Source organism: Cryptococcus neoformans, chromosome 4, assembly GCF_000149245.1.
Source record: "Cryptococcus neoformans var. grubii H99 chromosome 4, complete sequence".
NCBI classification, from domain to species: domain Eukaryota; kingdom Fungi; phylum Basidiomycota; class Tremellomycetes; order Tremellales; family Cryptococcaceae; genus Cryptococcus; species Cryptococcus neoformans.
This window is the reverse complement of record NC_026748.1, coordinates 648,520-668,519: the sequence shown is the minus strand read 5'-3', so window position 1 is coordinate 668,519 and position 20,000 is coordinate 648,520. Positions and strand designations below refer to the sequence as shown.

General features: G+C 47.7%; 7 protein-coding genes and 1 non-coding gene; 2 read left to right on the top strand and 6 right to left on the bottom strand.

Moving 5' to 3' along the window:
• The window catches only part of CNAG_05186 (hypothetical protein), a 1,358-nt gene extending 696 nt beyond the window's left edge, over positions 1-662 (bottom strand). The window contains exons 1-3 of the mRNA XM_012193146.1: positions 452-662; positions 343-398; positions 1-286 (exon numbers count right to left, since the gene is read on the bottom strand). The exon at positions 1-286 is cut by the window's left edge and continues 213 nt beyond it. Coding sequence (XP_012048536.1) covers positions 1-286; positions 343-398; positions 452-553 — 444 coding nt within the window. The 5' untranslated portion in view covers positions 554-662. The remainder of the gene's footprint in view (positions 287-342; positions 399-451) is intronic.
• A 243-nt stretch (positions 663-905) lies between these two features.
• On the top strand, positions 906-2,332 carry CNAG_05185. 2 transcript variants are annotated; one of them, XM_012193378.1, is made up of 6 exons: positions 906-1,121; positions 1,200-1,420; positions 1,532-1,719; positions 1,792-2,018; positions 2,077-2,230; positions 2,284-2,332. In XM_012193378.1, exons 2-6 carry the CDS (start codon positions 1,354-1,356, stop codon positions 2,320-2,322), a joined length of 675 nt encoding a protein of 224 aa, XP_012048768.1. In that variant the 5' UTR covers positions 906-1,121; positions 1,200-1,353; the 3' UTR covers positions 2,323-2,332. The 2 variants fall into 2 exon arrangements, with proteins under 2 accessions (XP_012048768.1, XP_012048767.1); XM_012193377.1 differs by having other exon boundaries at positions 1,200-1,441.
• Positions 2,333-2,511: 179 nt separating this feature from the next.
• CNAG_05184 (glycosyl transferase family 8 protein) lies at positions 2,512-3,755 on the bottom strand. The gene is made up of 4 exons (XM_012193145.1): positions 2,957-3,755; positions 2,835-2,896; positions 2,724-2,774; positions 2,512-2,674 (listed from the first exon to the last, which is right to left on the bottom strand). The coding sequence occupies exons 1-4, from the start codon at positions 3,749-3,751 to the stop codon at positions 2,530-2,532; spliced, it is 1,053 nt and encodes a 350-aa protein (XP_012048535.1). The 5' UTR covers positions 3,752-3,755; the 3' UTR covers positions 2,512-2,529.
• A 488-nt stretch (positions 3,756-4,243) lies between these two features.
• On the bottom strand, positions 4,244-6,747 carry CNAG_05183 (hypothetical protein; the record flags this gene model as incomplete). XM_012193376.1 has 4 exons in its annotated part: positions 4,244-4,698; positions 4,796-4,930; positions 4,983-6,397; positions 6,451-6,747. The coding sequence occupies 4 exons, from the start codon at positions 6,745-6,747 to the stop codon at positions 4,464-4,466; spliced, it is 2,082 nt and encodes a 693-aa protein (XP_012048766.1). The 3' UTR covers positions 4,244-4,463.
• A 253-nt stretch (positions 6,748-7,000) lies between these two features.
• CNAG_05182 (hypothetical protein) lies at positions 7,001-12,615 on the top strand. XM_012193144.1 has 6 exons: positions 7,001-7,124; positions 7,168-7,402; positions 7,455-8,208; positions 8,263-11,500; positions 11,559-11,737; positions 11,790-12,615. The coding sequence occupies exons 1-6, from the start codon at positions 7,011-7,013 to the stop codon at positions 12,403-12,405; spliced, it is 5,136 nt and encodes a 1,711-aa protein (XP_012048534.1). The 5' UTR covers positions 7,001-7,010; the 3' UTR covers positions 12,406-12,615.
• On the bottom strand, positions 12,412-16,490 carry CNAG_05181 (white collar 1 protein). XM_012193375.1 has 4 exons: positions 16,123-16,490; positions 14,444-16,060; positions 13,831-14,392; positions 12,412-13,778 (listed from the first exon to the last, which is right to left on the bottom strand). Exons 1-4 carry the CDS (start codon positions 16,222-16,224, stop codon positions 12,628-12,630), a joined length of 3,432 nt encoding a protein of 1,143 aa, XP_012048765.1. The 5' UTR covers positions 16,225-16,490; the 3' UTR covers positions 12,412-12,627.
• Positions 16,491-16,531: 41 nt separating this feature from the next.
• Positions 16,532-16,935, bottom strand: CNAG_12383. The gene is made up of 2 exons (XR_001045642.1): positions 16,825-16,935; positions 16,532-16,782 (listed from the first exon to the last, which is right to left on the bottom strand). It is a non-coding gene; the product is annotated as a hypothetical RNA (non-coding RNA).
• A 1,227-nt stretch (positions 16,936-18,162) lies between these two features.
• Positions 18,163-20,000, bottom strand: part of CNAG_05180 (hypothetical protein) — a 3,212-nt gene continuing 1,374 nt past the window's right edge. Inside the window, exons 3-5 of the mRNA XM_012193374.1 lie at positions 18,834-20,000; positions 18,728-18,781; positions 18,163-18,662 (exon numbers count right to left, since the gene is read on the bottom strand). The exon at positions 18,834-20,000 is cut by the window's right edge and continues 706 nt beyond it. Of these exons, the coding sequence (XP_012048764.1) occupies positions 18,379-18,662; positions 18,728-18,781; positions 18,834-20,000 (1,505 nt within the window). The 3' untranslated portion in view covers positions 18,163-18,378.

Here is a 20,000-nt window from a genome sequence, read left to right as displayed (position 1 = left end):
ATCATCCTCCACAGGAACAATGTCATCCTCGTTATCCGACAGAACGCCAGCAGCTTCTTTCTCCTTGCTCAAAGAGTGTGGAGTATGAAGACCGACAGAGGATGAGCTGTGTCCCATTGGAGTTTGGCCTAGGGCTTGACCAGTAGAGCCGCCAAATCGTGATCGACCAGCGGATGGTGTTTCGGGAGCCTGACCGGATTTGGCGTCTTTCTGAATCTCATCTTCCCACATGAAAAACTTGCACCTTTTAGAATCTTCTCGCGGAAGCGGGCAGACGTAGAAGGCTCTGTGCATAATGAATGTCAGTTGCCATTATCCAACATGGTCGAGCTTTCCGACTACCTGTTGGGGTTTTTGGTACTTGAGCTCACAAACCGTTTACATCTCCTGTTATGGCCCTGATTGAGGTCGCGTTAGGAAGCAAAAGAGAGAAGAAAGTAAAGGAACGCACGGTACAAACGACCTCTCCATCTTCATCCTGCGAGGGTGTAGCAGTTATTTGGATCCTGCGCGGGGTAGATACTCGAGTATTCCTCGTAGTATAAGCCGACATTTGCAGCTGTATATTTCTGACAGATGGATGAGGATGTTGAAGGAGATGGATGAACGGTACATAAGGAACGTATAGGCGGAAGTGACACAGTATATGGGTGATGTGCGACTTTCTTTGTCTTTCAGGGCACTGCCTAAGAAGTAAATCCCTGAAACAATTATATTCCCAGTCATGACTGGAAATGTATCTGAAAAATAAGTTTTGGGGCAGTTTTTACAGCCAAATAGTTGGGCCAAAATTCAACTCGGGCCGTCAAACTGCATATGCGTCAGCATTTCTCGCTGCCCACCCAAGAACAATAAAGCACCAAGGACTACAAACACTATCTTAATTGTTTCTCCTCATTATATGTTTGACAATGCTCAATGTGTCGTTTTGTTGCCTAGCCTCTTCAAAATAGAGACCAGACATCTTCTAGGGACCAAAGACTGCCCAACCAAATTACCAGGGGCTTAGTATCAGTCCAGTCAAGACTATCTTCCCGACCAACAACACACACATGCAAAGATCGCCCAGAGTCTCCTATCGACATCAACATCGAGGAAATATATGACATCTTGAAGGCTAAGTAAGTCCTATTTCTAGCAAGTCAAACAAGCAATGTCATGACAAACTGACTATGGTGTCGCCCTACTATTGCGTACAGGCTGTCAGGAAAGGGTACAATAATCCTTTAAGACCCTTCTTGACCGTTGTTCTCGACTTGTTGCTCGTTACTACTCACTTCACACAATTTCATATACCAAAGGATCATGTTTGCCCTCATATACAGACACTATGTGAATTCAACCCTCATATAAATGGAAGAGGGAGAAATCTCCCCCGATATGTGGTTTCCAAATGCCACCGACGATGACGTTCTTGAAAGTACGCACAAGGCGTGGGGATGTAAGTGAGGTGCTAGAAAAGCATCCTACTGCTTTCCATGGGGCCATCAGTAGCAAAACCGTAATTTACTGACAGTGACATTTATTACAGCCAAGCCTGCCACGTTGATCTATTACAGCGATGCGCTTAGCCTAGCTGGCCAAGTGCTTGCCCCTCTTCGAGCGTTTCTCGACATTGTGTTGGCTTGTCGCGAGTCCACTGATGAAGTCGAGGACATCTCTTCTTCTTCTCGGAAAAAGTCTAATGACAACATTTTGTATGGTGCCGTGGCTGCTTATGTGAGTCTCGTATCATTTTCTGCTAACAAAATATGCCATGTTCATGTTCGATATAATGTGACGCCGCCCTAGATCCACCACCACGCCATTGACGCCAAGCATATGGATGTATCAATCATACGACAAAGTTTCTCACAGATCCTGTCATCAGCTAATTTGTGTGACGAGGACAATGTGGCTCTTCGACTCGACCATCACAGCTATGATAAGGAGGCACACAGCGGGTTTAAAACTGAGGTTCCAGCTAGCCTCAATGCTCCTTTGAATGAACGCATGTCGTTCATCGGGGATAAGCCCAGGTGTGTTGATTTTGCTTCTCTGAGTTAATTAATTGCCAGCTTACTGCTTTACATTCAGCTACATGGCATCGAAGTTGGATGCACAAGATGGCCAATCCTCGGAATGGAACATGTCGGATCTGCCCGCTTGCCTTCCTTCATTCTTGTTTTCGTGGTTTCCTCAAGACGACGGCGATCGAGCTTCATTTCTCAGAAGTGAACTCGTAGCCCAAGTGAGTGTCTAATTTCCATCACAGTCTGATACTGATTGCTACAACGGTGATAGGCCCTGGATGAAATAATATGTAATATAATGAATGCATGAAGAATACTGGCTACGAAGATGGTTTTGCTCGACATTCGAAAGTTCCTCTAGCCTGCAAAGGAGCATTGGAAAGACAGCAGATGGGCTGATGCTCAAGAGAGAACCTTCATGCCTTATTGCTCACGTCACAGCTTAAAGTACTATAATCCACATTAACCTTGCTATCGGAAGCATTGCCATCCTGCACACAATAAATGGCGACATTTACTACATATACGTAAGTGAAGTAGAGTTCCAAGCCTCAGGCCCACGGTCCATCGCCAACCAATACCCTTCCATCCGCCCAAGCTTCTGTCGCCATACTTCTTTGACTTCCCTATCAAGATGGGCTAACCACATTTTATCGTGAAGGCTATTCCAAGTTAGCTCGGGAGGAAATGGATGCTGCAATCTGGGCTTACACGTGGATACCAGCTTCGAGGTCGACTTTTCTTGGGAAGGTTGTGACAAACCTAAAGCCCTTCCTTGTAAGTGATGCGCAGACAAATGAAACACGTCAAGGTGCAACCCACATATGATTCAGAGGTCTCCACGGTCTGGGCCCATCCCTTCGGAAGTAATGATTCAATAAGTTCTACGATAGCACAGTCAGCAGTTAATCTGGAAGCTCGGATAAAACCCTAACCAATCTCACCTGTTCAGGAAACCATGGATCGAAATCCTTCTCCTGTAGCAGCTCGTTGAAAGTCTTTTCATCCGGCCTAGCCAACATGAAACCACTATTGAAATAATTCTGATCCTCGATCGGCGTCGGATGGTTCCAAGCACTCTTACTCTCCCCGCACGCAGCCATCCCGCTCTCCGGCCAGGCATTTGGATCATCCCAAATCCTAGTCAACGGCTTCACCATCAGCTGGTCAGCATCAACAAAGAGAACGCGCTCATAGTCTGTAAGGTTGAAGATGAACAATTTGGTGTAGACTTCAGCATAGCGCGAGATTCCCTTTTCCGGAAGCGGGAGGTGGTCGATCAAAGGACGGGGGGCAATAATAGCTCCCTCTTCACGAAGCTGCTCGAGCTGCCATTCAGGGACACCAGGTGTGGTGATCACCACAAAGTCTTTGGGGTGCGGGTCGAGTGTAAGAGGGTCATACTTGAGCTGAAACATGAGCCTGCGCACGGCGTTGAAATACCACGGTCTGGGATCATCAGAGTGCGCGAGAAAGGTCACATAGGCTTCGGTCACCGGTGGTGGAGTTTGTCGGGCAGGCTCTACCACATCTATGGGGCGTAGTTTGATGTGGAGGATATGGATAAATAGTATGGCGATGATGCCGCTGGCTATCAGGCGTAACCATGTGTTCGCTATTCGGTAGGACACTGTCGCAGGGTAGGAGATGGGGGTAGGGAGGATGGACGAGGAGGTAGTGGGGATGTTTGCCTCTTCACGATCCAGAATATCTGCCTCGGTGAGCTTTTCAGGAGACATCGCGCGAATTAAGATGATTATGCGGGGAGATGGAGAGTTGTACTTTTATCGAGGATATAAACGATGCTGCTTCTTCTTCAAGAGCCGTACCGGGTTCTCCACTCTTCTTGCGAGCTATTCTATTAGTAACTGTGCGTGATAAAGCCGTAGACAAAAGGTGGGAAATAAACAATCGCGAAACGACCTCTTTAAAAAGAATTATTACCATGTACAGACAAGGGCAAATGGAAATTAAACGCTACTTTGTTCGGCAACCTTTCTTCTTGCCAAGATGACGAACTGCAATGATGATCTCCTTGTTATACGGCTTTGGGTAGAGAAACTTCGCTCAGGATCTGACTACCTTTCGACTAGTTCATCCCTTTGTGCTGTTTGGGGGGCGGAACAGTGAAAGGACTGTATGTCGAGGTACACACTCTCGTTTCATGATGAGAGAGATGGAAAAGAACGGTGAGGTATCTGGCGTTGCTTTTCCCATTGACTGACACTTGGCCATCGGATGAGAGAGGATGCATGGCCAAAATCCGACAGTCATATCCCATATAAACACAACAACAAAAGATACCACCCTGTGCCTTGATTCAAATGAACCTTTGCCGAACCAAAACTCGAAACCCACAAGATCCAAAAACATGTCCAACTTTTTGCTGACATGTCTGGAAGTTACCTATTATCCTTTTGCCGCAACGGCAAGTCACCAAACCAGCGCCGATCACATTTGCGCCACTTTCTTTGCTTCCTCTTGCCATCTATCAATCTCCTTTCGAATTGCATCTGTCCTTTGCTCGGCTGAAGGATGTGTCGCCTTGGTCCACAGTTTGAACGCAGCACCCGTCAAGGTGTTGTTATCGGCCTTGTCATTAGGTTGAATCTCGTGTAATCCCGCCACAGAGCTTTGAAAATGACCGACTGTTGCTCTAGGATCATAACCTGCTCGTGCGAGTATCCTTTGAAATAAATGGAAAAAAAAAAAAAAAAAAAAACAAGTCAGCCCGTGAAAAGCAGAATGTTTTTGAGAACAAGGTTTATAACAAGATAACTCACCGTAAACCGGCAAGGTCCGCTTCATACTCGTGTTTCCACTGGAACCCAATCTCTCCATACTTGTCCGCCAACTCTTCTGAGCTAGTTCTTCCCATATTGGCCAAAGCATCGTTGACTGTCGGTCCAAGGAACACACTGTGGTAATCACACTTTAGCCCTGTCACATTCAGGATAGAATTCCACTTACGTCAACGGCCAGATAAAGGCTCGGATAAGATCCATACTAAATCCCAATACACTAGGCCAGAGGACTTGTTGCTGAGACAGCGTCTCAAGGTGGTGGCTCAGTAATAAATGGCCCATTTCATGCGCCAAGATACAAGCAAGATGGAGATTTTGCTCTTCTGTGGGCTTAATGTGAGTTTGCTGATTCTGATTGGAAGTGCGAGAGGTTGAGAATAAGCCAGAAAGGAAACCTGAATGAGGCGTTTCTATTTTGGGTGTGGGTCGGGGTGTTGAAGAAGAATGACGAAGGATCTCATCTAATAACCCTGTGTAGATGACGATGCCGCCAGCCTTCTTACCACCAAACCCATATGAAAACGCATTTTGCTCATCTTTTTGCAGCAACATGATGTTATACGGTGGCCCTACTTCAAGGTGCTCACGGCCAGTATTAGGCTCACCGCCGGGAAGAACGGAATGAAGGAGAGAGGAAACTCGAGGGCGAGGTTTGAATGGATGATAGGTTGGGGGTGGTAAGGGAAGAGGTGAGTCATATTCTTTATGAGGTCTTTGCTCTGGAGGGATCAACTGGCATTCGGTAAGAGCGGCAGTTTCTAGCCGGCTGAGGACGCTTTGAACCCAGGCCCATCGCCAGTCATCGGTGGGTACTATAGGTGGAGCTGGGCGTTCGGGAGTAGTGAGAAGATTGATGACACTGCGGTACCAATTTCCACCGGCGAGACTAGTCGAAATGGCATCCTCCTCTTCTGGTGTGAGCAAAATCAATCTCCATCTGCCGGTAAGAGGTACTCTTTCCAGACCGGCAATGTATGCGCCACAGATTAAGAGGAATGGCAGGAAAAAAACGGTAGCGACAAACCAGCGGCCCCATTGGAAGCAATCTTTGAAAGTCTTTAAACCAAGCCAATATCGTCTGAGGGAATCGACTTCTGCCTGCTGCTTTGATTCAAGGCTGTTGTAGTAGGTTTCAGCAGAGGGTGGAAGAGGGGGAATAATATAATATCTCCGGCGGATTACAAAAGCTACCTTTCGTCGATTGCCGCGGAAATGTTCCATAAGCATTTTGGGAGTGACGTCAAAGTGGATGTGGGGATCCTGAGACGAACGTCGAAATTTTCGAGGAGGAAGAGGCATTGAGTAGGCGACGCGTCCATCTGGCAGAGTCAGGCCACCAACTTTGTCTGGTTGGGAGTCAATCAACGCATTTGCCTCTTCGGGTTTTAGTTTAATGCTCTTTTCTCCTTCACACCACATTTTGAAAAACTCTTCTGCCTTTGGGCTCACTGTTGGGCATTCCACGCCGGACTCTATCCATCTACCTAAACGGATCATCTTGAAGGCTGCGATCGTGCCTATGGGGAGGAAGGAGATGATAATGCGGGAGAAGGCAGTGGCAGCGGTCAAGACGGAAGCTCCCTAACATGAACACGTTAGCAACATGGCGAAAAGGTTGGAATATGGCAACATACCTTTACGACAGATATTCCAACTGGTATTAGAGGTATAGCTTCACGTCTGGCAGAAGAGTGGAATGATCGAGGGTGACCGAGGCGCTCGGTGATGCCATACCGAGCATGGCCGAGATGTCGAAAAGTTGCCAAAGTCTTTGGCGAAGAGAGTGAAGGGGAATGATCATTGTAAACCTTGTTCTTTCCCTTCCCGTGCGATGTGGTAGATGTGAAGCGAGGAGAATAGAGTAACTGGAAGGGCCGGGAGTGATGGGAGAAGGATAAGGTTGGGATGCGGGATGGGGATATGGCTGGCATTGTTGTGAGTGATGGCTTTGTGAGTGATGTGGGCAGGCGTTTAAGCCTTGAAAGAGAGAGCATGGCTGTGTTATGGAGAGTGGGCAGTGGACAGAGCAGCCCTTTGTAGAACGAGTAGAACAACGAAGGACGATAACTGAGTACTTCGCCGCGAACGCTCTCGGCATCACTCCTGTTCATCGGCCATCTCGAGTCACGTGACGGTGCACAATAACAACAAATCCGTCAATCTATCACTCCATACAGTATATCACAGCATCCATATGAAACCCCATCCCCCGCACACCGCAGATCACCTCAGAGACCTTACTCCCCAAGAAGCACAGCAGCTCACCGCTTTCCTCGAAAAAAGAAGATGGTTTGAGCACAAACTAGACGTGAGTTCATACTATCCCCTACACAGCGCTTACATTCGTCCAGTCCCTCGAGCACATACCTCCTGTCTATCCCTTTATTCACCCAGTGCTGGAACAAATACCGAAGAATGACAACCATGGTGACTTGCAATTTATGCGTAGCGGTGAGGCAGATTCTCAATGGCAGCTGCCCGATCAAGACCAAGTGAAGGCCTGGAAACGCGAAAGAGATGAGATTGAGGAGCAAGTGCTTGAGTTTGACGGTGGAGATCTGGAGAGAATGAAGAAGATGACTCGAGGTGAGCTATATACTGGTACCTGTCTGCGTCCTTCAGCTGACAAGAGTGCAAGCCGCTACATTACTTCCCCTGACTCCACCGTCGACACATCTCGTATCCATCACTCTAGATCTTATCGTTTTGATCGACCGTATTTTATCATTGTTACGGCGGCGTGGCCATATACTCGATTTGGTGATGCTTCGTCTCCAATGGGATCAGGTTCGGTGGCAGGTGATGAGTGAATCAAAAGGGCTGCTCAAAGAAGTGGACTCTATGGTCCAAGGCAAAGCCAGATGGTCGCCTGCAGAAGTCGACATATCGTCCCGTGGCCCGCCACGGCATCTTCCAAGATCATCAAGTTGTCATGGAGGCGTCATACCTGTGACGCCCAAATCTAATATGCGACGTACCGACCCACTTGCATCTGACCTTGCATCTGCCCATCTCGGAAGTTCTCCCCAATACAAACAAGCATCCGAAGGCTCGGTACAAACAGCATCCCCTTCCAGACATCTCAGTACACCTGACAGATCTCTGCATATCCCCCTCCTTCATTCACAACTTGTAAGCTTGCGGATACGTCACAAGAATATTACCTCTACCCAGCTGGCCCATAGCGGAGCGATCCTTGATCGCATGATTGACGTCGCGTCGCACCTACAAAATTTAGGTGATGTGAATGGCCCTTGCACAAAAGGTGAGACGCAGGAGGGAGGTGCTGTGCCTGGTCAGCTGTTGGATCTGCAGGATGAGCTTGATGCTTCGGTGGACGAGCTAGGCAGGAGGGTGACGTGGTGTGGAGAGCTTGAAGAGCATTGGAAATTGTACGTCATCTGCTTGCACGTGTTTGGTTAATCAACTGATGTGTGCTTTATTAGATCCGAAGCCCACTACTCTTCCTCTTTGCAAGCTCATCAACTCGGCCTGGAACTACTTGACAACCTGCACTTGGCCCTATCGAAACCAGCCACCAGCAAACAACATCAACAACTTTCCGAATTACTTGAAGAGGCTCAATCATGTCTCCCATCCCCAATGACAGACTCATTTTCTCAACCATCTCATCCCGCTTACCCCGAAAACGATGAGTATAACCAACACGCCAAGGATGCTTTGGTCAAAGCTCATACGAATGCTTCTGATGTTATCAAACAAGGGAAAGAAGGGTTGGACTGGTATTCGCGTCTATTGAGCACCCGAGAAAATGTCCTTGGCAAACATTTGGAGATTAAAGAACTGAAAGAGAATATACAGCAGCTACTAGAATTTTTTGAAAAGGGCGAAGATGGAACTGAACGGCCTGATATGTCCAGCCAACACTCTTTGAACGACAACTTTGAGCATTGGATCAATGCTGTACCTTCAAAATCAGCCATGGCGCTCCAATACGTCGAGCAATCAGAATCAGTCTGGCGTCGCTCCACCCTTTTGGCATTACAATACCGAAACCTGCTTAAAACGCCCCCTCAATTTGTCCGAGAACAAGCAGGATGGCAAACGGATTTGGTCAACGACGATCTGGCAGATCAGGTGGATTCAGACTCAAACGGATTGCTTGAACTCAGGCAGCGGGCGTTGGTGGCCGTGCGGACTGCAAAAGAGGATATCGATATTCTTGACATGGCACGACAAGCGTTCACAGGTGCACTATCCGTTCGCAATGAGGGTTTGTTCATCCAAAGGCGGTTGGAAACGCTCATCCGGAAAATTGCCTATCCGTCCTCTCAAGGCATTGAAAGAAATCACGGGGAGCTGAAGCGCACGATAACTCAACTTGTTCTTCGTACCGAGCAGCGAGTCACGACCCCGTTTTCCTCTTTCGAGCGTTTAATCAAGTCTTACCAGCGTCATTTACCAACTCTCCGCCAACACCTTTTGTCCTCTATATCAGACGTGACAGATCTGCCTCCCCGGTTATCTAGATCCATGGACCTCCTGGAACGAGTACAGAATCAAACCGCCATTGTCGATAATGTAGAAGCAGAAGCACAGAAGATGATCGCGGACGTTATTGCCATCCGGGAAGAAGCCGAGCAGACGGCTGAGCGGGAAGATGTCAGTAACGTTTTGGACAGCCTGTTAGCAAAGGTCGAAGAACTGGAGGAAGAGACGAAATCGTGGGAATCCAAGTTATCACAACGTATTCCCTTTCTTGCATCCGAAACTAACGGATCTCCCTCATCAAACGACTTGAACACTATATCTGCCGTACTACATCACGTCGCACCTATTTCTTCATCCTCTGCGCCACCCATGACCCCCCCTCTGTCCCGCTCCAACACTCCTCAACAAATATCCACTGTCAGATTGACCACCGATGGTACCAATTCGACCGCCCTTGACTTGGCGTCAGTCGATCATTCTGTCAGGGAAGTGGTTAATGATCAAGTCTTGACTGTGAGGTCTCACATCGCACATTGCAAGTCTGTCTGTCGGTCAGCTATACTTGATGTATGGGAGAACCAATGCCAGGGAAGGGTTACAGCCTTAGAAAAGAGTATATCTTCCTGGCTAGATTTTTGTGAAAAGATAAGGGACATCCTCGACGATACGGCAGGTCGGGTTGATGTCCAGCCTGCCTCCTATGATTTTGCCCAGGCCGCAGCACAAGGTGTAGGAGAAAGTCTTAAATCATTGAAGGAATACATTGCGGAGCACGAGAGAATTTTGCATGCACAGCTGGCGGGGATGGAGGACATATTCAACTTTTCGCCGAGATGGTGCGGAGAGGAGAAGGAAGAGAGCCAAGATAGATGCCGGAGGTGGAGAATTTCTAAAAGGATATCCAAGGATGCCGTAGAAGATGCGTTGGGCAAGGCTGGGGATATCCTAGCAGCAGGAGAGGCTCTTTTGGCCAAGATTAAGTACCAGGCAGAGATCATACATAATCAACAACAAGCATTTCCTGACGCTCCCATACCTCCGACAAATACTCCCGACATCCTTGGACCTTCTGTGATTGCTAATGACACATCGTCAAGCACCTTGGAAACTCTAAACGATGACCTTAATCTTTTGGAGCAGCTGCGCAAGCAGTTGGATGATTTGCAGGTCGAAGAAATTGTGAACCCGATCACATTGGCATCTTCATGGACTCCAACATCCCGACATCTTCCTACCCAAGCGATGGCGGAATGTATAGCTAAAGTCCTGGGTGATATATCCGAGGGCGTACGATCACTTTCCAATCCGTCTTCTCATTTTGCTCTAACAGAAGCCGAAAGTCTCAATCAATCCTTAACATCACAGAAAGTTTTGGTGCCTCGACTTGAACAACTGGCTCAAATCGATGGTGCTGTTAAAGCATGTGATGATGCGTATAGCCAGTTGCTTGACATAATCGATCACTATACCGAGCAAAAAGGACCGCTACAGAAAGCTGCACGAGACGCCAAAGAAGCTTTTGACTATGTTTTGGAGTGCTCCATGCCGGTGAATGACGACAGCAGAGTGTGCAGAGAATTGGAGCGTCTGAGAGATACAAAGAAAGACCTAGAGACGTTGGTGGACGAGTGTCTAGATCCTGAAAAGGTAAAAGAGAAGGATGTTCAGGATGCTGTATCAGAGATTTCAAGATCAAAAAGCGCATTGTCCGTTGCCTCGACCGTTCAGTCTTTTAACCCGACTGCATCAATCTCAAAAATTCCCCGACTCTCCAGCTCATTGTTCAAACCCTCACCCCGCTCAACATCCAATCCTCAATGTACGCCTCTTCGCTCACCTTCTGGCATACTCGCACGTCAGGGGAACAACGGTCATCGTGTAGTGTCAGACACGCCTACCTACGTGCTAGCAAAAAAATCACAGAGCATTGTAGACCTCCATCGACCACGAACTTCGGCTGGTCCTATCTCCACACCGAGTGACAGTCCTATGCTAACAGATTTCGACCCTCGGGCCCGCAAGTCATCCATACCTCGACGATCAAGGCTATCAAATGCTCCATCTATAGCCTCTCCATTGGTAGCTACACCGCAATCCCCTAAGGCTATACAAAAATTGAGAAGGACCACTCATCTAGTACCTCAAGTTCAGTCGAAAGTGAAGAGGGAGTATGTTCCCAATCCCAAAAGCAAACTCGATATAGCTGTAGGAAAAGTCTTCAATAAGCTTGATGTGGGTGGCGTCATTGATAATGAGAGGACGACAGCTGAACAACAATCGTCATTTCTAGGTCGATGTCCCAATACGGCCGGTGAACCAGGACGTCACAGAAAGCGTTGCCGAATGGCAAGATTTGTCAGGACAGTATTGGATTGGGTTCGAAGGAAAGGCAAAGTTGTGCTTTTGTAGAATTTTGAGGTCAAGGACCGTAATGGTCCGAGTCGGAGGAGGGTGGGTTGAATTATCAAAGTAAGCGTTAGGGTTAGCATCTTTGACCACGACGCTCACTTTTTGCTACTAGGTACTTGCTGGACCATTTCACCGAAATGATGGGTAGTTTCCCTCAGCAAACAACTGCTGTGCCAAATCTGCGTCGCTCCCATTCATCAGCCATCTCATTTTTCCATATGGGCTCACCAGTCCCAGTAATCTCATCTTCACTCACATCCCGCTCTGCTCTGTCGTCGCTTCCTATAGATGAACCGATGAATCCAAAACCGGCAATGCACATCTCCGAAAATAATCACACGACCCCCCTGCGTCGAGCTCTTCCCTTTGCACGAATGCCAGAACAATTTCTGTCCCCACAAAAAGCTCAAGATAATTTGGAGTCTGTTCCCTCTACTCCTCGCACTCCCAGCCTCACAGGACGAAATGCGAGTTTTACAAGCACATCACCCCATTCGCCCTCTGTGACTCTCCAGTCAGGTGCTGGAAGCCCACTTCTGGCCATACAATTCATGCGTAAAGCAGCCGATAGTCCCAATGTGCGAGAGAAAGAAAAAGATAAGTTTGCTGCGAAGCGATCAAGCCCTAATAAGGAAAAGTCCAAAACAAACCTATCGAGTAATCATCGGACAGCACAAGCAATGTCAGGAAAGGGAAAAAATCTTCATACAGCTTTTTTCCATATGTAGATATGTTGTCATAGCAATCCATCTCATCATGGACATAAGGATCTTGATGCACTTAAAGACAACAAACAAATATTGTATATTTATTACATTACATCCATATTTGCCTGCTTAGGCACTGAACTATGCAAAGCTAAAAACTTGCGTCGACTCTGTACAACAAACAAATTGAAGAAGATATAACCAATCATGCAAGTAGTAATAGGCTTGTCTCTCATGCACACATCAAAATCCAATACCCCCAATTTGCGAGCTCAAGCTCGTATCGATGATTTCTGATTGATTTTCTGAACTCTCATCCACAATGTTGTACTTTCTCTTCTTCGCTTTCCCAGCCTTCTTCTCTTTGAGAGCCGCAATGCTATCCCTCAACCTCCTGTTTGTCATCTTCATCTGATGAAGTTCATACTGCCACGAAGAATCTCTCCCAATCTCCAGCTCTTCAAAAATATTGTCATTGGGTAGATGGATGAGGGGGCGGGCCTGGGTGAGTGAAGCGATTGAGCGGGGCTGGATGGAACGTTGATGCGAAGGGGAGGATGACAGCAATTTGACCTGGACGAAGATGTCGGTAATCTTGACGGGGTAAGTCGAAGTTCCATTTGGCGTGCCAGTAAAATTGACTGAAGCGGATTCGTCGTTATTTGAGTAAGCAATATGCGATTGCTTGTCTTTAGCTTGCCCTGGAGCGTAAAAGACCAGAATCACGTCAACAGGGTGGCCGGAACGATGGACCATTTTTTGACGAATAGACAACGCGCCCTGGTGGGTACTGTCATGTATGGTTTGATAGATTGCCTTGGCGACAGGAGCGATATCGGAAGCTGAAGCGTAGTTATTAATGGGATCTTCGCCAGATGGCGGGGTATTTTGGCCACCAGGCAAAAGAGAAAATAAGTTTCTACCCAGAATCTCTTCAGCTTGGTAGCCCAAGACTTTGTCAACGCCAAAAGTGAGATTTAGGAGTAAACCTTGAAATGAAATCTTGGCCCAGAACTCCGTTTTGGCAAGCCCACCGTGCTCTGCAACCTTGCCCCAAGTCAGAGTGGGCATGTTCCTCACTCTCCCAGAAAGGATGACAGCCTTCCGACCTTTGCCAGCTTCCACAACAAGCCGTCCCATACTTTCCACCCACACGTACCCAAAGTTCTTCGTACGGATGCGAAAGGTGAAATGAACAGGTTTTGGTTGCTGCTCCTCCCCAATCGTCTGTGTGGAATCTTTGAGGGCACGGATGACGGGCACGATATCAGACGGATGAGCGAATTCAGAGATGTTTTTGTTCAACAGATCTTCAGGCTCATACCCTAAAGAACGTCGAATAGAAGATGAAGCGTACTGAAAGAAACCCTTGAGTGATAAGGCATGTATGAAGTCTAAATTACGTTAGTCTTGTACATTGGCAGCAGCATGCGACACAATACTTACCATCTGTATTATCCAAAACCATCTTCAACCACTCCATTCGCGCCCCCTCTTCCGTACCAGCCGCGAGCGCCTTCGTTCTACTGCCCATAATGTCCAGCACGGCTGTACTCAGGCCTGCTATGGCAGCACCTTTTCCATCAAGCTGTAGAGGCTTTTCAGGTGGGATGGAATACGTGTAGTCCACTGAATAGTTCCCATTTTGCATATTACGGAGAATTTTGTTTGGCTGTTCAACCAGATCGATTTGGAAGCCCACATGGTAGACGATTTCGGGACCGTCCCACGGTATAGGCACAACAGTGACAAGGTTGATGAAAGGTTCACCATTCCGTCGATAATTGAGAAGAGAGGTTTGACATTCCTTTCCAGCCTCGAGAGATCGCTTGAGGAGATAGACAGCCTCATTATCCGTGTATTCACGTTTGGAGCCTTTGGCCACTTCTCCATTGGGACTTTGAAGAAAACGACAATTACGACCGAGAAGTTGGGGAAGCTCGTAACCAGTCAACCTGGTGAAATTCGGACTAGCGTAGACAATGGGAGAGTCATATCTCCTTATATCCTAGAGATTCCGTCAGCCTCATGTAATTATCTAATGACGCAAAAAACTCACCACTACTACAAAACTACAACTCAGGTCAACAGGTCCAATTACCATGCTGGGGTTCTTTCTCGCTGCTACTCTTCCCAATATACCAAGCATATCAAAGCCGGTAGTGGAGTATAAACCTGGGCCATCTTGTAGAGCTTGGTGGGCGGGAGGTGGCAGTGGGTGCTGTAAAAGGGCTCGACCATCCGCTGTATGTACATACGGAGCCGTGGATGACAATGCAAAGTTCATCTCACGACGATGTGGGTTTGGAGGTATTGATACAGAGGCGGCATTAGAGAAATCAATTTGGTGAGGAAGTCGACGATCCGATATATTTTGATCATAGGAAGGGCGCTGAGGAAGGATAGCCGAGGTGGACATCATGTTTGGAATGTGTGTTTGATCGCGAGACAGACGGGGGGATGGCCCCTGATGTGACGTGGGCGATCGATGTGGTTGTAGATGAGGGTTACCTGGCGAGCTAAAAGGATTACTGGAAGGTGGGCCAGGACCATAAATCGGCCCTGAAATGGCTGCGTATTGGTGAGGGCTGTTTATCGGAATATCTCTGCTTCCCACCTCTCCGCCACCTGAGTCGCTTTCCTGCTGCATATGCTGGCCTTGCTGTAGATTATACTGACCATTATAATAACCATTAGACGGAAAAGGTTGGATTCCTTGGCCATAAGCGGCTGGATTCAGATTAGGGCTGACATAAACCGTTCCCATCTGAGCCATAGCCATTCCTACACCTGCGCCCATACTTAATCCGTCCTGCTTAATTTGAGCTTGATCCCACCTATTCCAGCCTGCATTTTCATTTGGGCCAAAGGATCGTCCCTGATCTGGAGTCATGGCCCAAGGGGGCCCTCCTACACACGCTGCGCGAGCGAACATGCTTCCTGGCGTAGCTTGAGAAGCATCAGAGATCTGAACAGAGGTGTTTGAATACTCAGTCCAAGCTTGACTATCAGGTGGCGGAACCCCTGGGGCATGATTCGTCGGAAAGGGGGGAGCCTGAAAGCGCACGTCTCTAAATTTAGATAGGTCAAGAGGCAAACCGCTGTCGCCATCCTCTGACGGCCTCATGTCGCCAGTGGTTCCACGAAGGGGTTCTGGATGCGATGGCTGGACCGAACTACCCGGTGTCAGATTTGAATGGCTATGTGAGGAGCTGGGTGCTGGAGATTTGTCTTTGAAGCGTTGGTCCGCGGGAGTGTGGGGGGAGGATGATATTTGAGGTGATGGATGATGCGAATACTGTCGAGTAGTGTAGGGATGAAATTGGAAATTTGGTGAAGGATATGCTTGACTGTGCCGCGGGGAGGAATCTACAGCATACTGCTGTGATGTAGAGAATTGGCGTGGTCGTACAATTCGTGGTTGAGGCGCTTGGAAGTTGATGGCTGACGATGAGGCTCGACGGAGAGCAATTCCTTGAGCAAAAGACTGATATTGATCCCCAGAACAGCTGCTAGGCTCGACACTAGGGCTTGCCATGCTATGACCGCTTACCCGCCCTGATTGGCCATTCTCCAAGCTACTCAGCGAGCGATGTGGCCCTAACGGATTGCTTTGAACTCCAGGAGGAGTTTGGAAGTTCATAAAACTTGACCAGTCTAAAGGCGACTGGGCAGACTACAGTTGGAGTCAATGTAAGCGGTGTGCTTCTAGAAAGTCACCATACAGACAACACTCACGCTGACAACACTATTTGTAGGTCTTAACTCAGGTCTGTTAAATTGATCGCTACCGGGTGGAAGGGTGTTGTGTGAATGCGGGGAAGTGAGGTTTGTTGACATGACGTGATTCACGGCGAAGAGAACGAGTGGAGAAATGGGTCTTTCTGGGAGGGAACGAGACGGGATGAAAGTGGTAGATTGTGTGAGAGGCGGCAAGACGATTTAAAAGGGAGATGAAAGCGCTACTAATAATGACAAAGAAAAAGGTTGAGGACGTAGTGGTGTTCGCGGTGACGGAGAGAAGCGACGATAAAGTCGGAGAAAACTCTCAACAACCTCCGAACGTAACGAACGTGAATCACCGACCAGTACTACAGTAATGCCCCACTTCTCAACAAGCCAAGCATTCATCAACATACACCTGCTCTCGACTTCATATGCATGACACATCTTCATATCTCATCTCCACATCAATGTGCAAGTGCAGGCAACACAATGCTCTTTCACAGTTCAAAAAGAGCGCAGAGCAGTGACGACTAAATAAAGGTAATCTGGAATTCTGAAACCCCTCCAACCTCGAAGAGCGCTGGTCCACGCCGCGCGGTGTCCTTTTGTCGTCAGCGCCTGATTCCAGCAGTGTGGTATCCTAAGAGTTCCGACGGAACCCGAAACCCGAGACTAATGAATAATTAAGCGTTAAATCTGTTGTTGCGCGCTTACAATTGGTGCGTCGCAACAGAATGCTGATCCGAGTCAGTTGTATTGATGACTGTATGACTGTTGACTGCAAATTGTAGCCATCGTGCTGCTGAGGATTCGTTGACCGTTAATCCCCATTGGTCTTCTTGTCAACCAGGGATCGACTACTGAAAGGACCCCCCTTTAAGTGCGCAGCATCATCCTTGCAGATGTGGGATCTGCAGCACACGTACATGTTTGCACAGGATATTTCACATTTCTCACTTCATGTGACTAACCACCATACATTTTATTATATTTTTCTTTTCATCATTCTTTACTGGCGTAACTGCCCACATCACGGCAGGGGCCAGATCCCACCAATAATCGCCAAGTCCCAAATTGCGGACCAACTCAACTACGTAATTATAAGTTACTGCTGCATACCTGCTGAAGCACAGGCAGACAGCAAACAAAAGCATGTAGTTTTTGAGAAGATGTTATCTGTGGATCTGTGCTACCCGGCGGTTGGCCCGGACCTTCCGTCTCTTCCGGAAGGTGGTTTTTGGTTTCGGGGGATTGTTGTATTTAACAAGTCTGAAGGGGACTCCCAGTAGTTAGTGCCTCGTGCCTATGTGGCGTGGTTTGTCACTTTCCAGTTCCCAGCTTTTCGCTTTGCTCTATTGGCGTTCTGCGTGCGTGTTCGTCGCTTATAACACCATAATATAAGGCCCCTGCATATATAAAGTATATAAAGCTATAATAGCGAACCAAGAAGAAAATCAAACCGAACTCTGGAAGTGCTTGCGGCTGCCTACAAACAACTTCATATGCAACAAATACTACTACTGCCAGGACCTCTGGTGCTTTTTTTTGGTTATTCCTACTACTACTATTTCTTTCATCGTATCAGTATTTTTGTATGATTTGATTATGGCTAAGTGATCTATAATTAGTCACAGCGTCCTTGTACCATACCATTATTATATACAAGCTCAGCAGCATCTTCTACAGAACCATTAGATAATAATGACGTTCCCATCTCTCGAACTTCTTTGCAAACAACGAACGGTCCGATGGTGCCGGTACTTCCATTTATACCGACGCTCTTTAACCTTTTCTTCTCATTCTTGCTCTTGAGTATTATGGGTAAAATGGTGTGTTTCCTCGTGGTTCTTATCCGAGAGATGTGTGAATTCTGTATCCTTCAGTAATTTGATGTTTGTGAACATGAAACGATTACTGAGCATCGGTTGTAAACTTCTTTCGTCCACTCCCCACCTGATACGTATGGTCGTACACCGAAAACCTGTTACCAAAGATGACCTAAAGACAAGGATCAGAAATCAGAATCCAAATGCCTCCCCTCGTCCAAAAGATCTTTCAACGAGAGCAAATACATGAAAATTTCGGAAATTTATACACATCGAGATCATATACACACACCACACAGGACTTGTCTACAAATCTGCAATACCAACAATAATGAATAACCCTGCCAAAAATTCCAAACATAGGGGCAACATAGATGTACAGAGCTCGATCAACCGCAGGCGACCGTTGTTGTCATACAATACAATCTGTACAACTCAGCGCTTACTCGGCAAGTTGCATGAGGCCTGCGATGGTGCCGATACTACCCAAGGCAGCACCCAGAACAACCAATCCGACGGTCGATGCTACATTGCGGCGTTTAGCAGATGGCCCCGTCAGGTCTGAGACCTGGACCGGACCAAGGAGAGCGGCAGATGTTTCTTGGACGACGGTGGGTTCTTCGTGTCCGTTGAATTCGATGGGAAGAGAGCGCTTGCGGCCAATGACCGGGGTGATGGGGCCGTCCGAGGAAGAGCTACTTGAAGGGCTGGATGTGGGCTGGACACCTACGAGCATTTAGTCAGAAGAAAAAAAAAAGATAACCAAGGTATTGAATAAAATGAAGGCTTACCGCGGTCTTCGGTAGTCTCCTGACGACTGAGTTCATCCATGACAGCAGCGTGGGCTAACAGAAGCCATTAGACCATCCTTTTAGAATTAAGTAATCCGCTACTCACCGGCTAGCATTTGCTGAGATTGCTCCAAGAAGACAGCAACTTCTTCCTCGATATCGCGATGAAGGTCAAGCTTTTTCCCCTCAGAGGAAGGCAAGTCGAGGCTATCGGCCTCCGATGAAGATGAAGAAGTAGTCACTTCTTGAGCGACTGTAGTCTCCATGTCCATGGTGGTTTTGCCTGTGAAGAGATTATTGTCCCCATACTTGTTGGGGACAACTTCCTGTCTAAGACCCTTCTCCCTGACAAAATAGTTACTGTCCTTCCTTGGCCTCGGAGAAAAGATTGTAGGAACAGATTTGTTCGCGTCAAATGCTTTGCCCTCGATCGAACTGTCGCCAGGGTCATCCTCCTCATCCTCACTGGAGTAGACCATGATCATATCGTCTTCTCCCGAGCCCGTGTCGTCGTCGTAGTTGCCGTCGTCTTCATCCTCATCCTCATCTTCACTCTCGTAGCTCTCGTAGCTATAGAGTAACTCCGCTCGTTTCTTCGCCGATGCAGCCTTCCCGTTTCTAAATGCTGACTGTTCCGATCCGTAATCAGAAAATTTACTAGCAGGGGATTGCTGAGAAGAACTGTTCGTCGAACTAAGTCGAGCGACATTATAAGAAGACAGCTGCAAAGGCTCCGAATCAAACTGGAGAACATTTGCTTGAGCGCCGGCTTCGACGAAGCTAGCTGCTATAGCCCTGTAGAATGATTCCCGCTGCTCGTCTTCGTCCAGTGAATCAAGTTTATCAGCTTGAGTTTGACAAACAGGCTGCTCTTGTGGTAAGTTTTCGTCGTTGACATTGTTCACTTTGTCGCCGCTGTAGTCTGCTTCGCCAATATTACCGTTCTCAAGTGCACCGGCTTCGCCGCCTGCAGATGTGGAAAATGACGCGACGTCTGAACTTTTCTGTTGTTCGTTGGCTTCGTTCTCATAATTCGAAAGATCCGGCGAAAAGTGCCATGCGACAGGCGAACTTTGGTAAGAAGGTGACCAGCATTCGTGCTCACTTTGATCATCCTGATTTTGCAATGCATGGTTTCCCCAGTCATCGTCCTGTGCATGCATGTCTTGGGCAGCTACAGGATGATCCGTTTCATGCACACCAAATACTTCAGGCGATCCAAGGTCATCATAATCGGTGAACGAGTTATCGTCCGCTTCTGCGTTACGGTCCT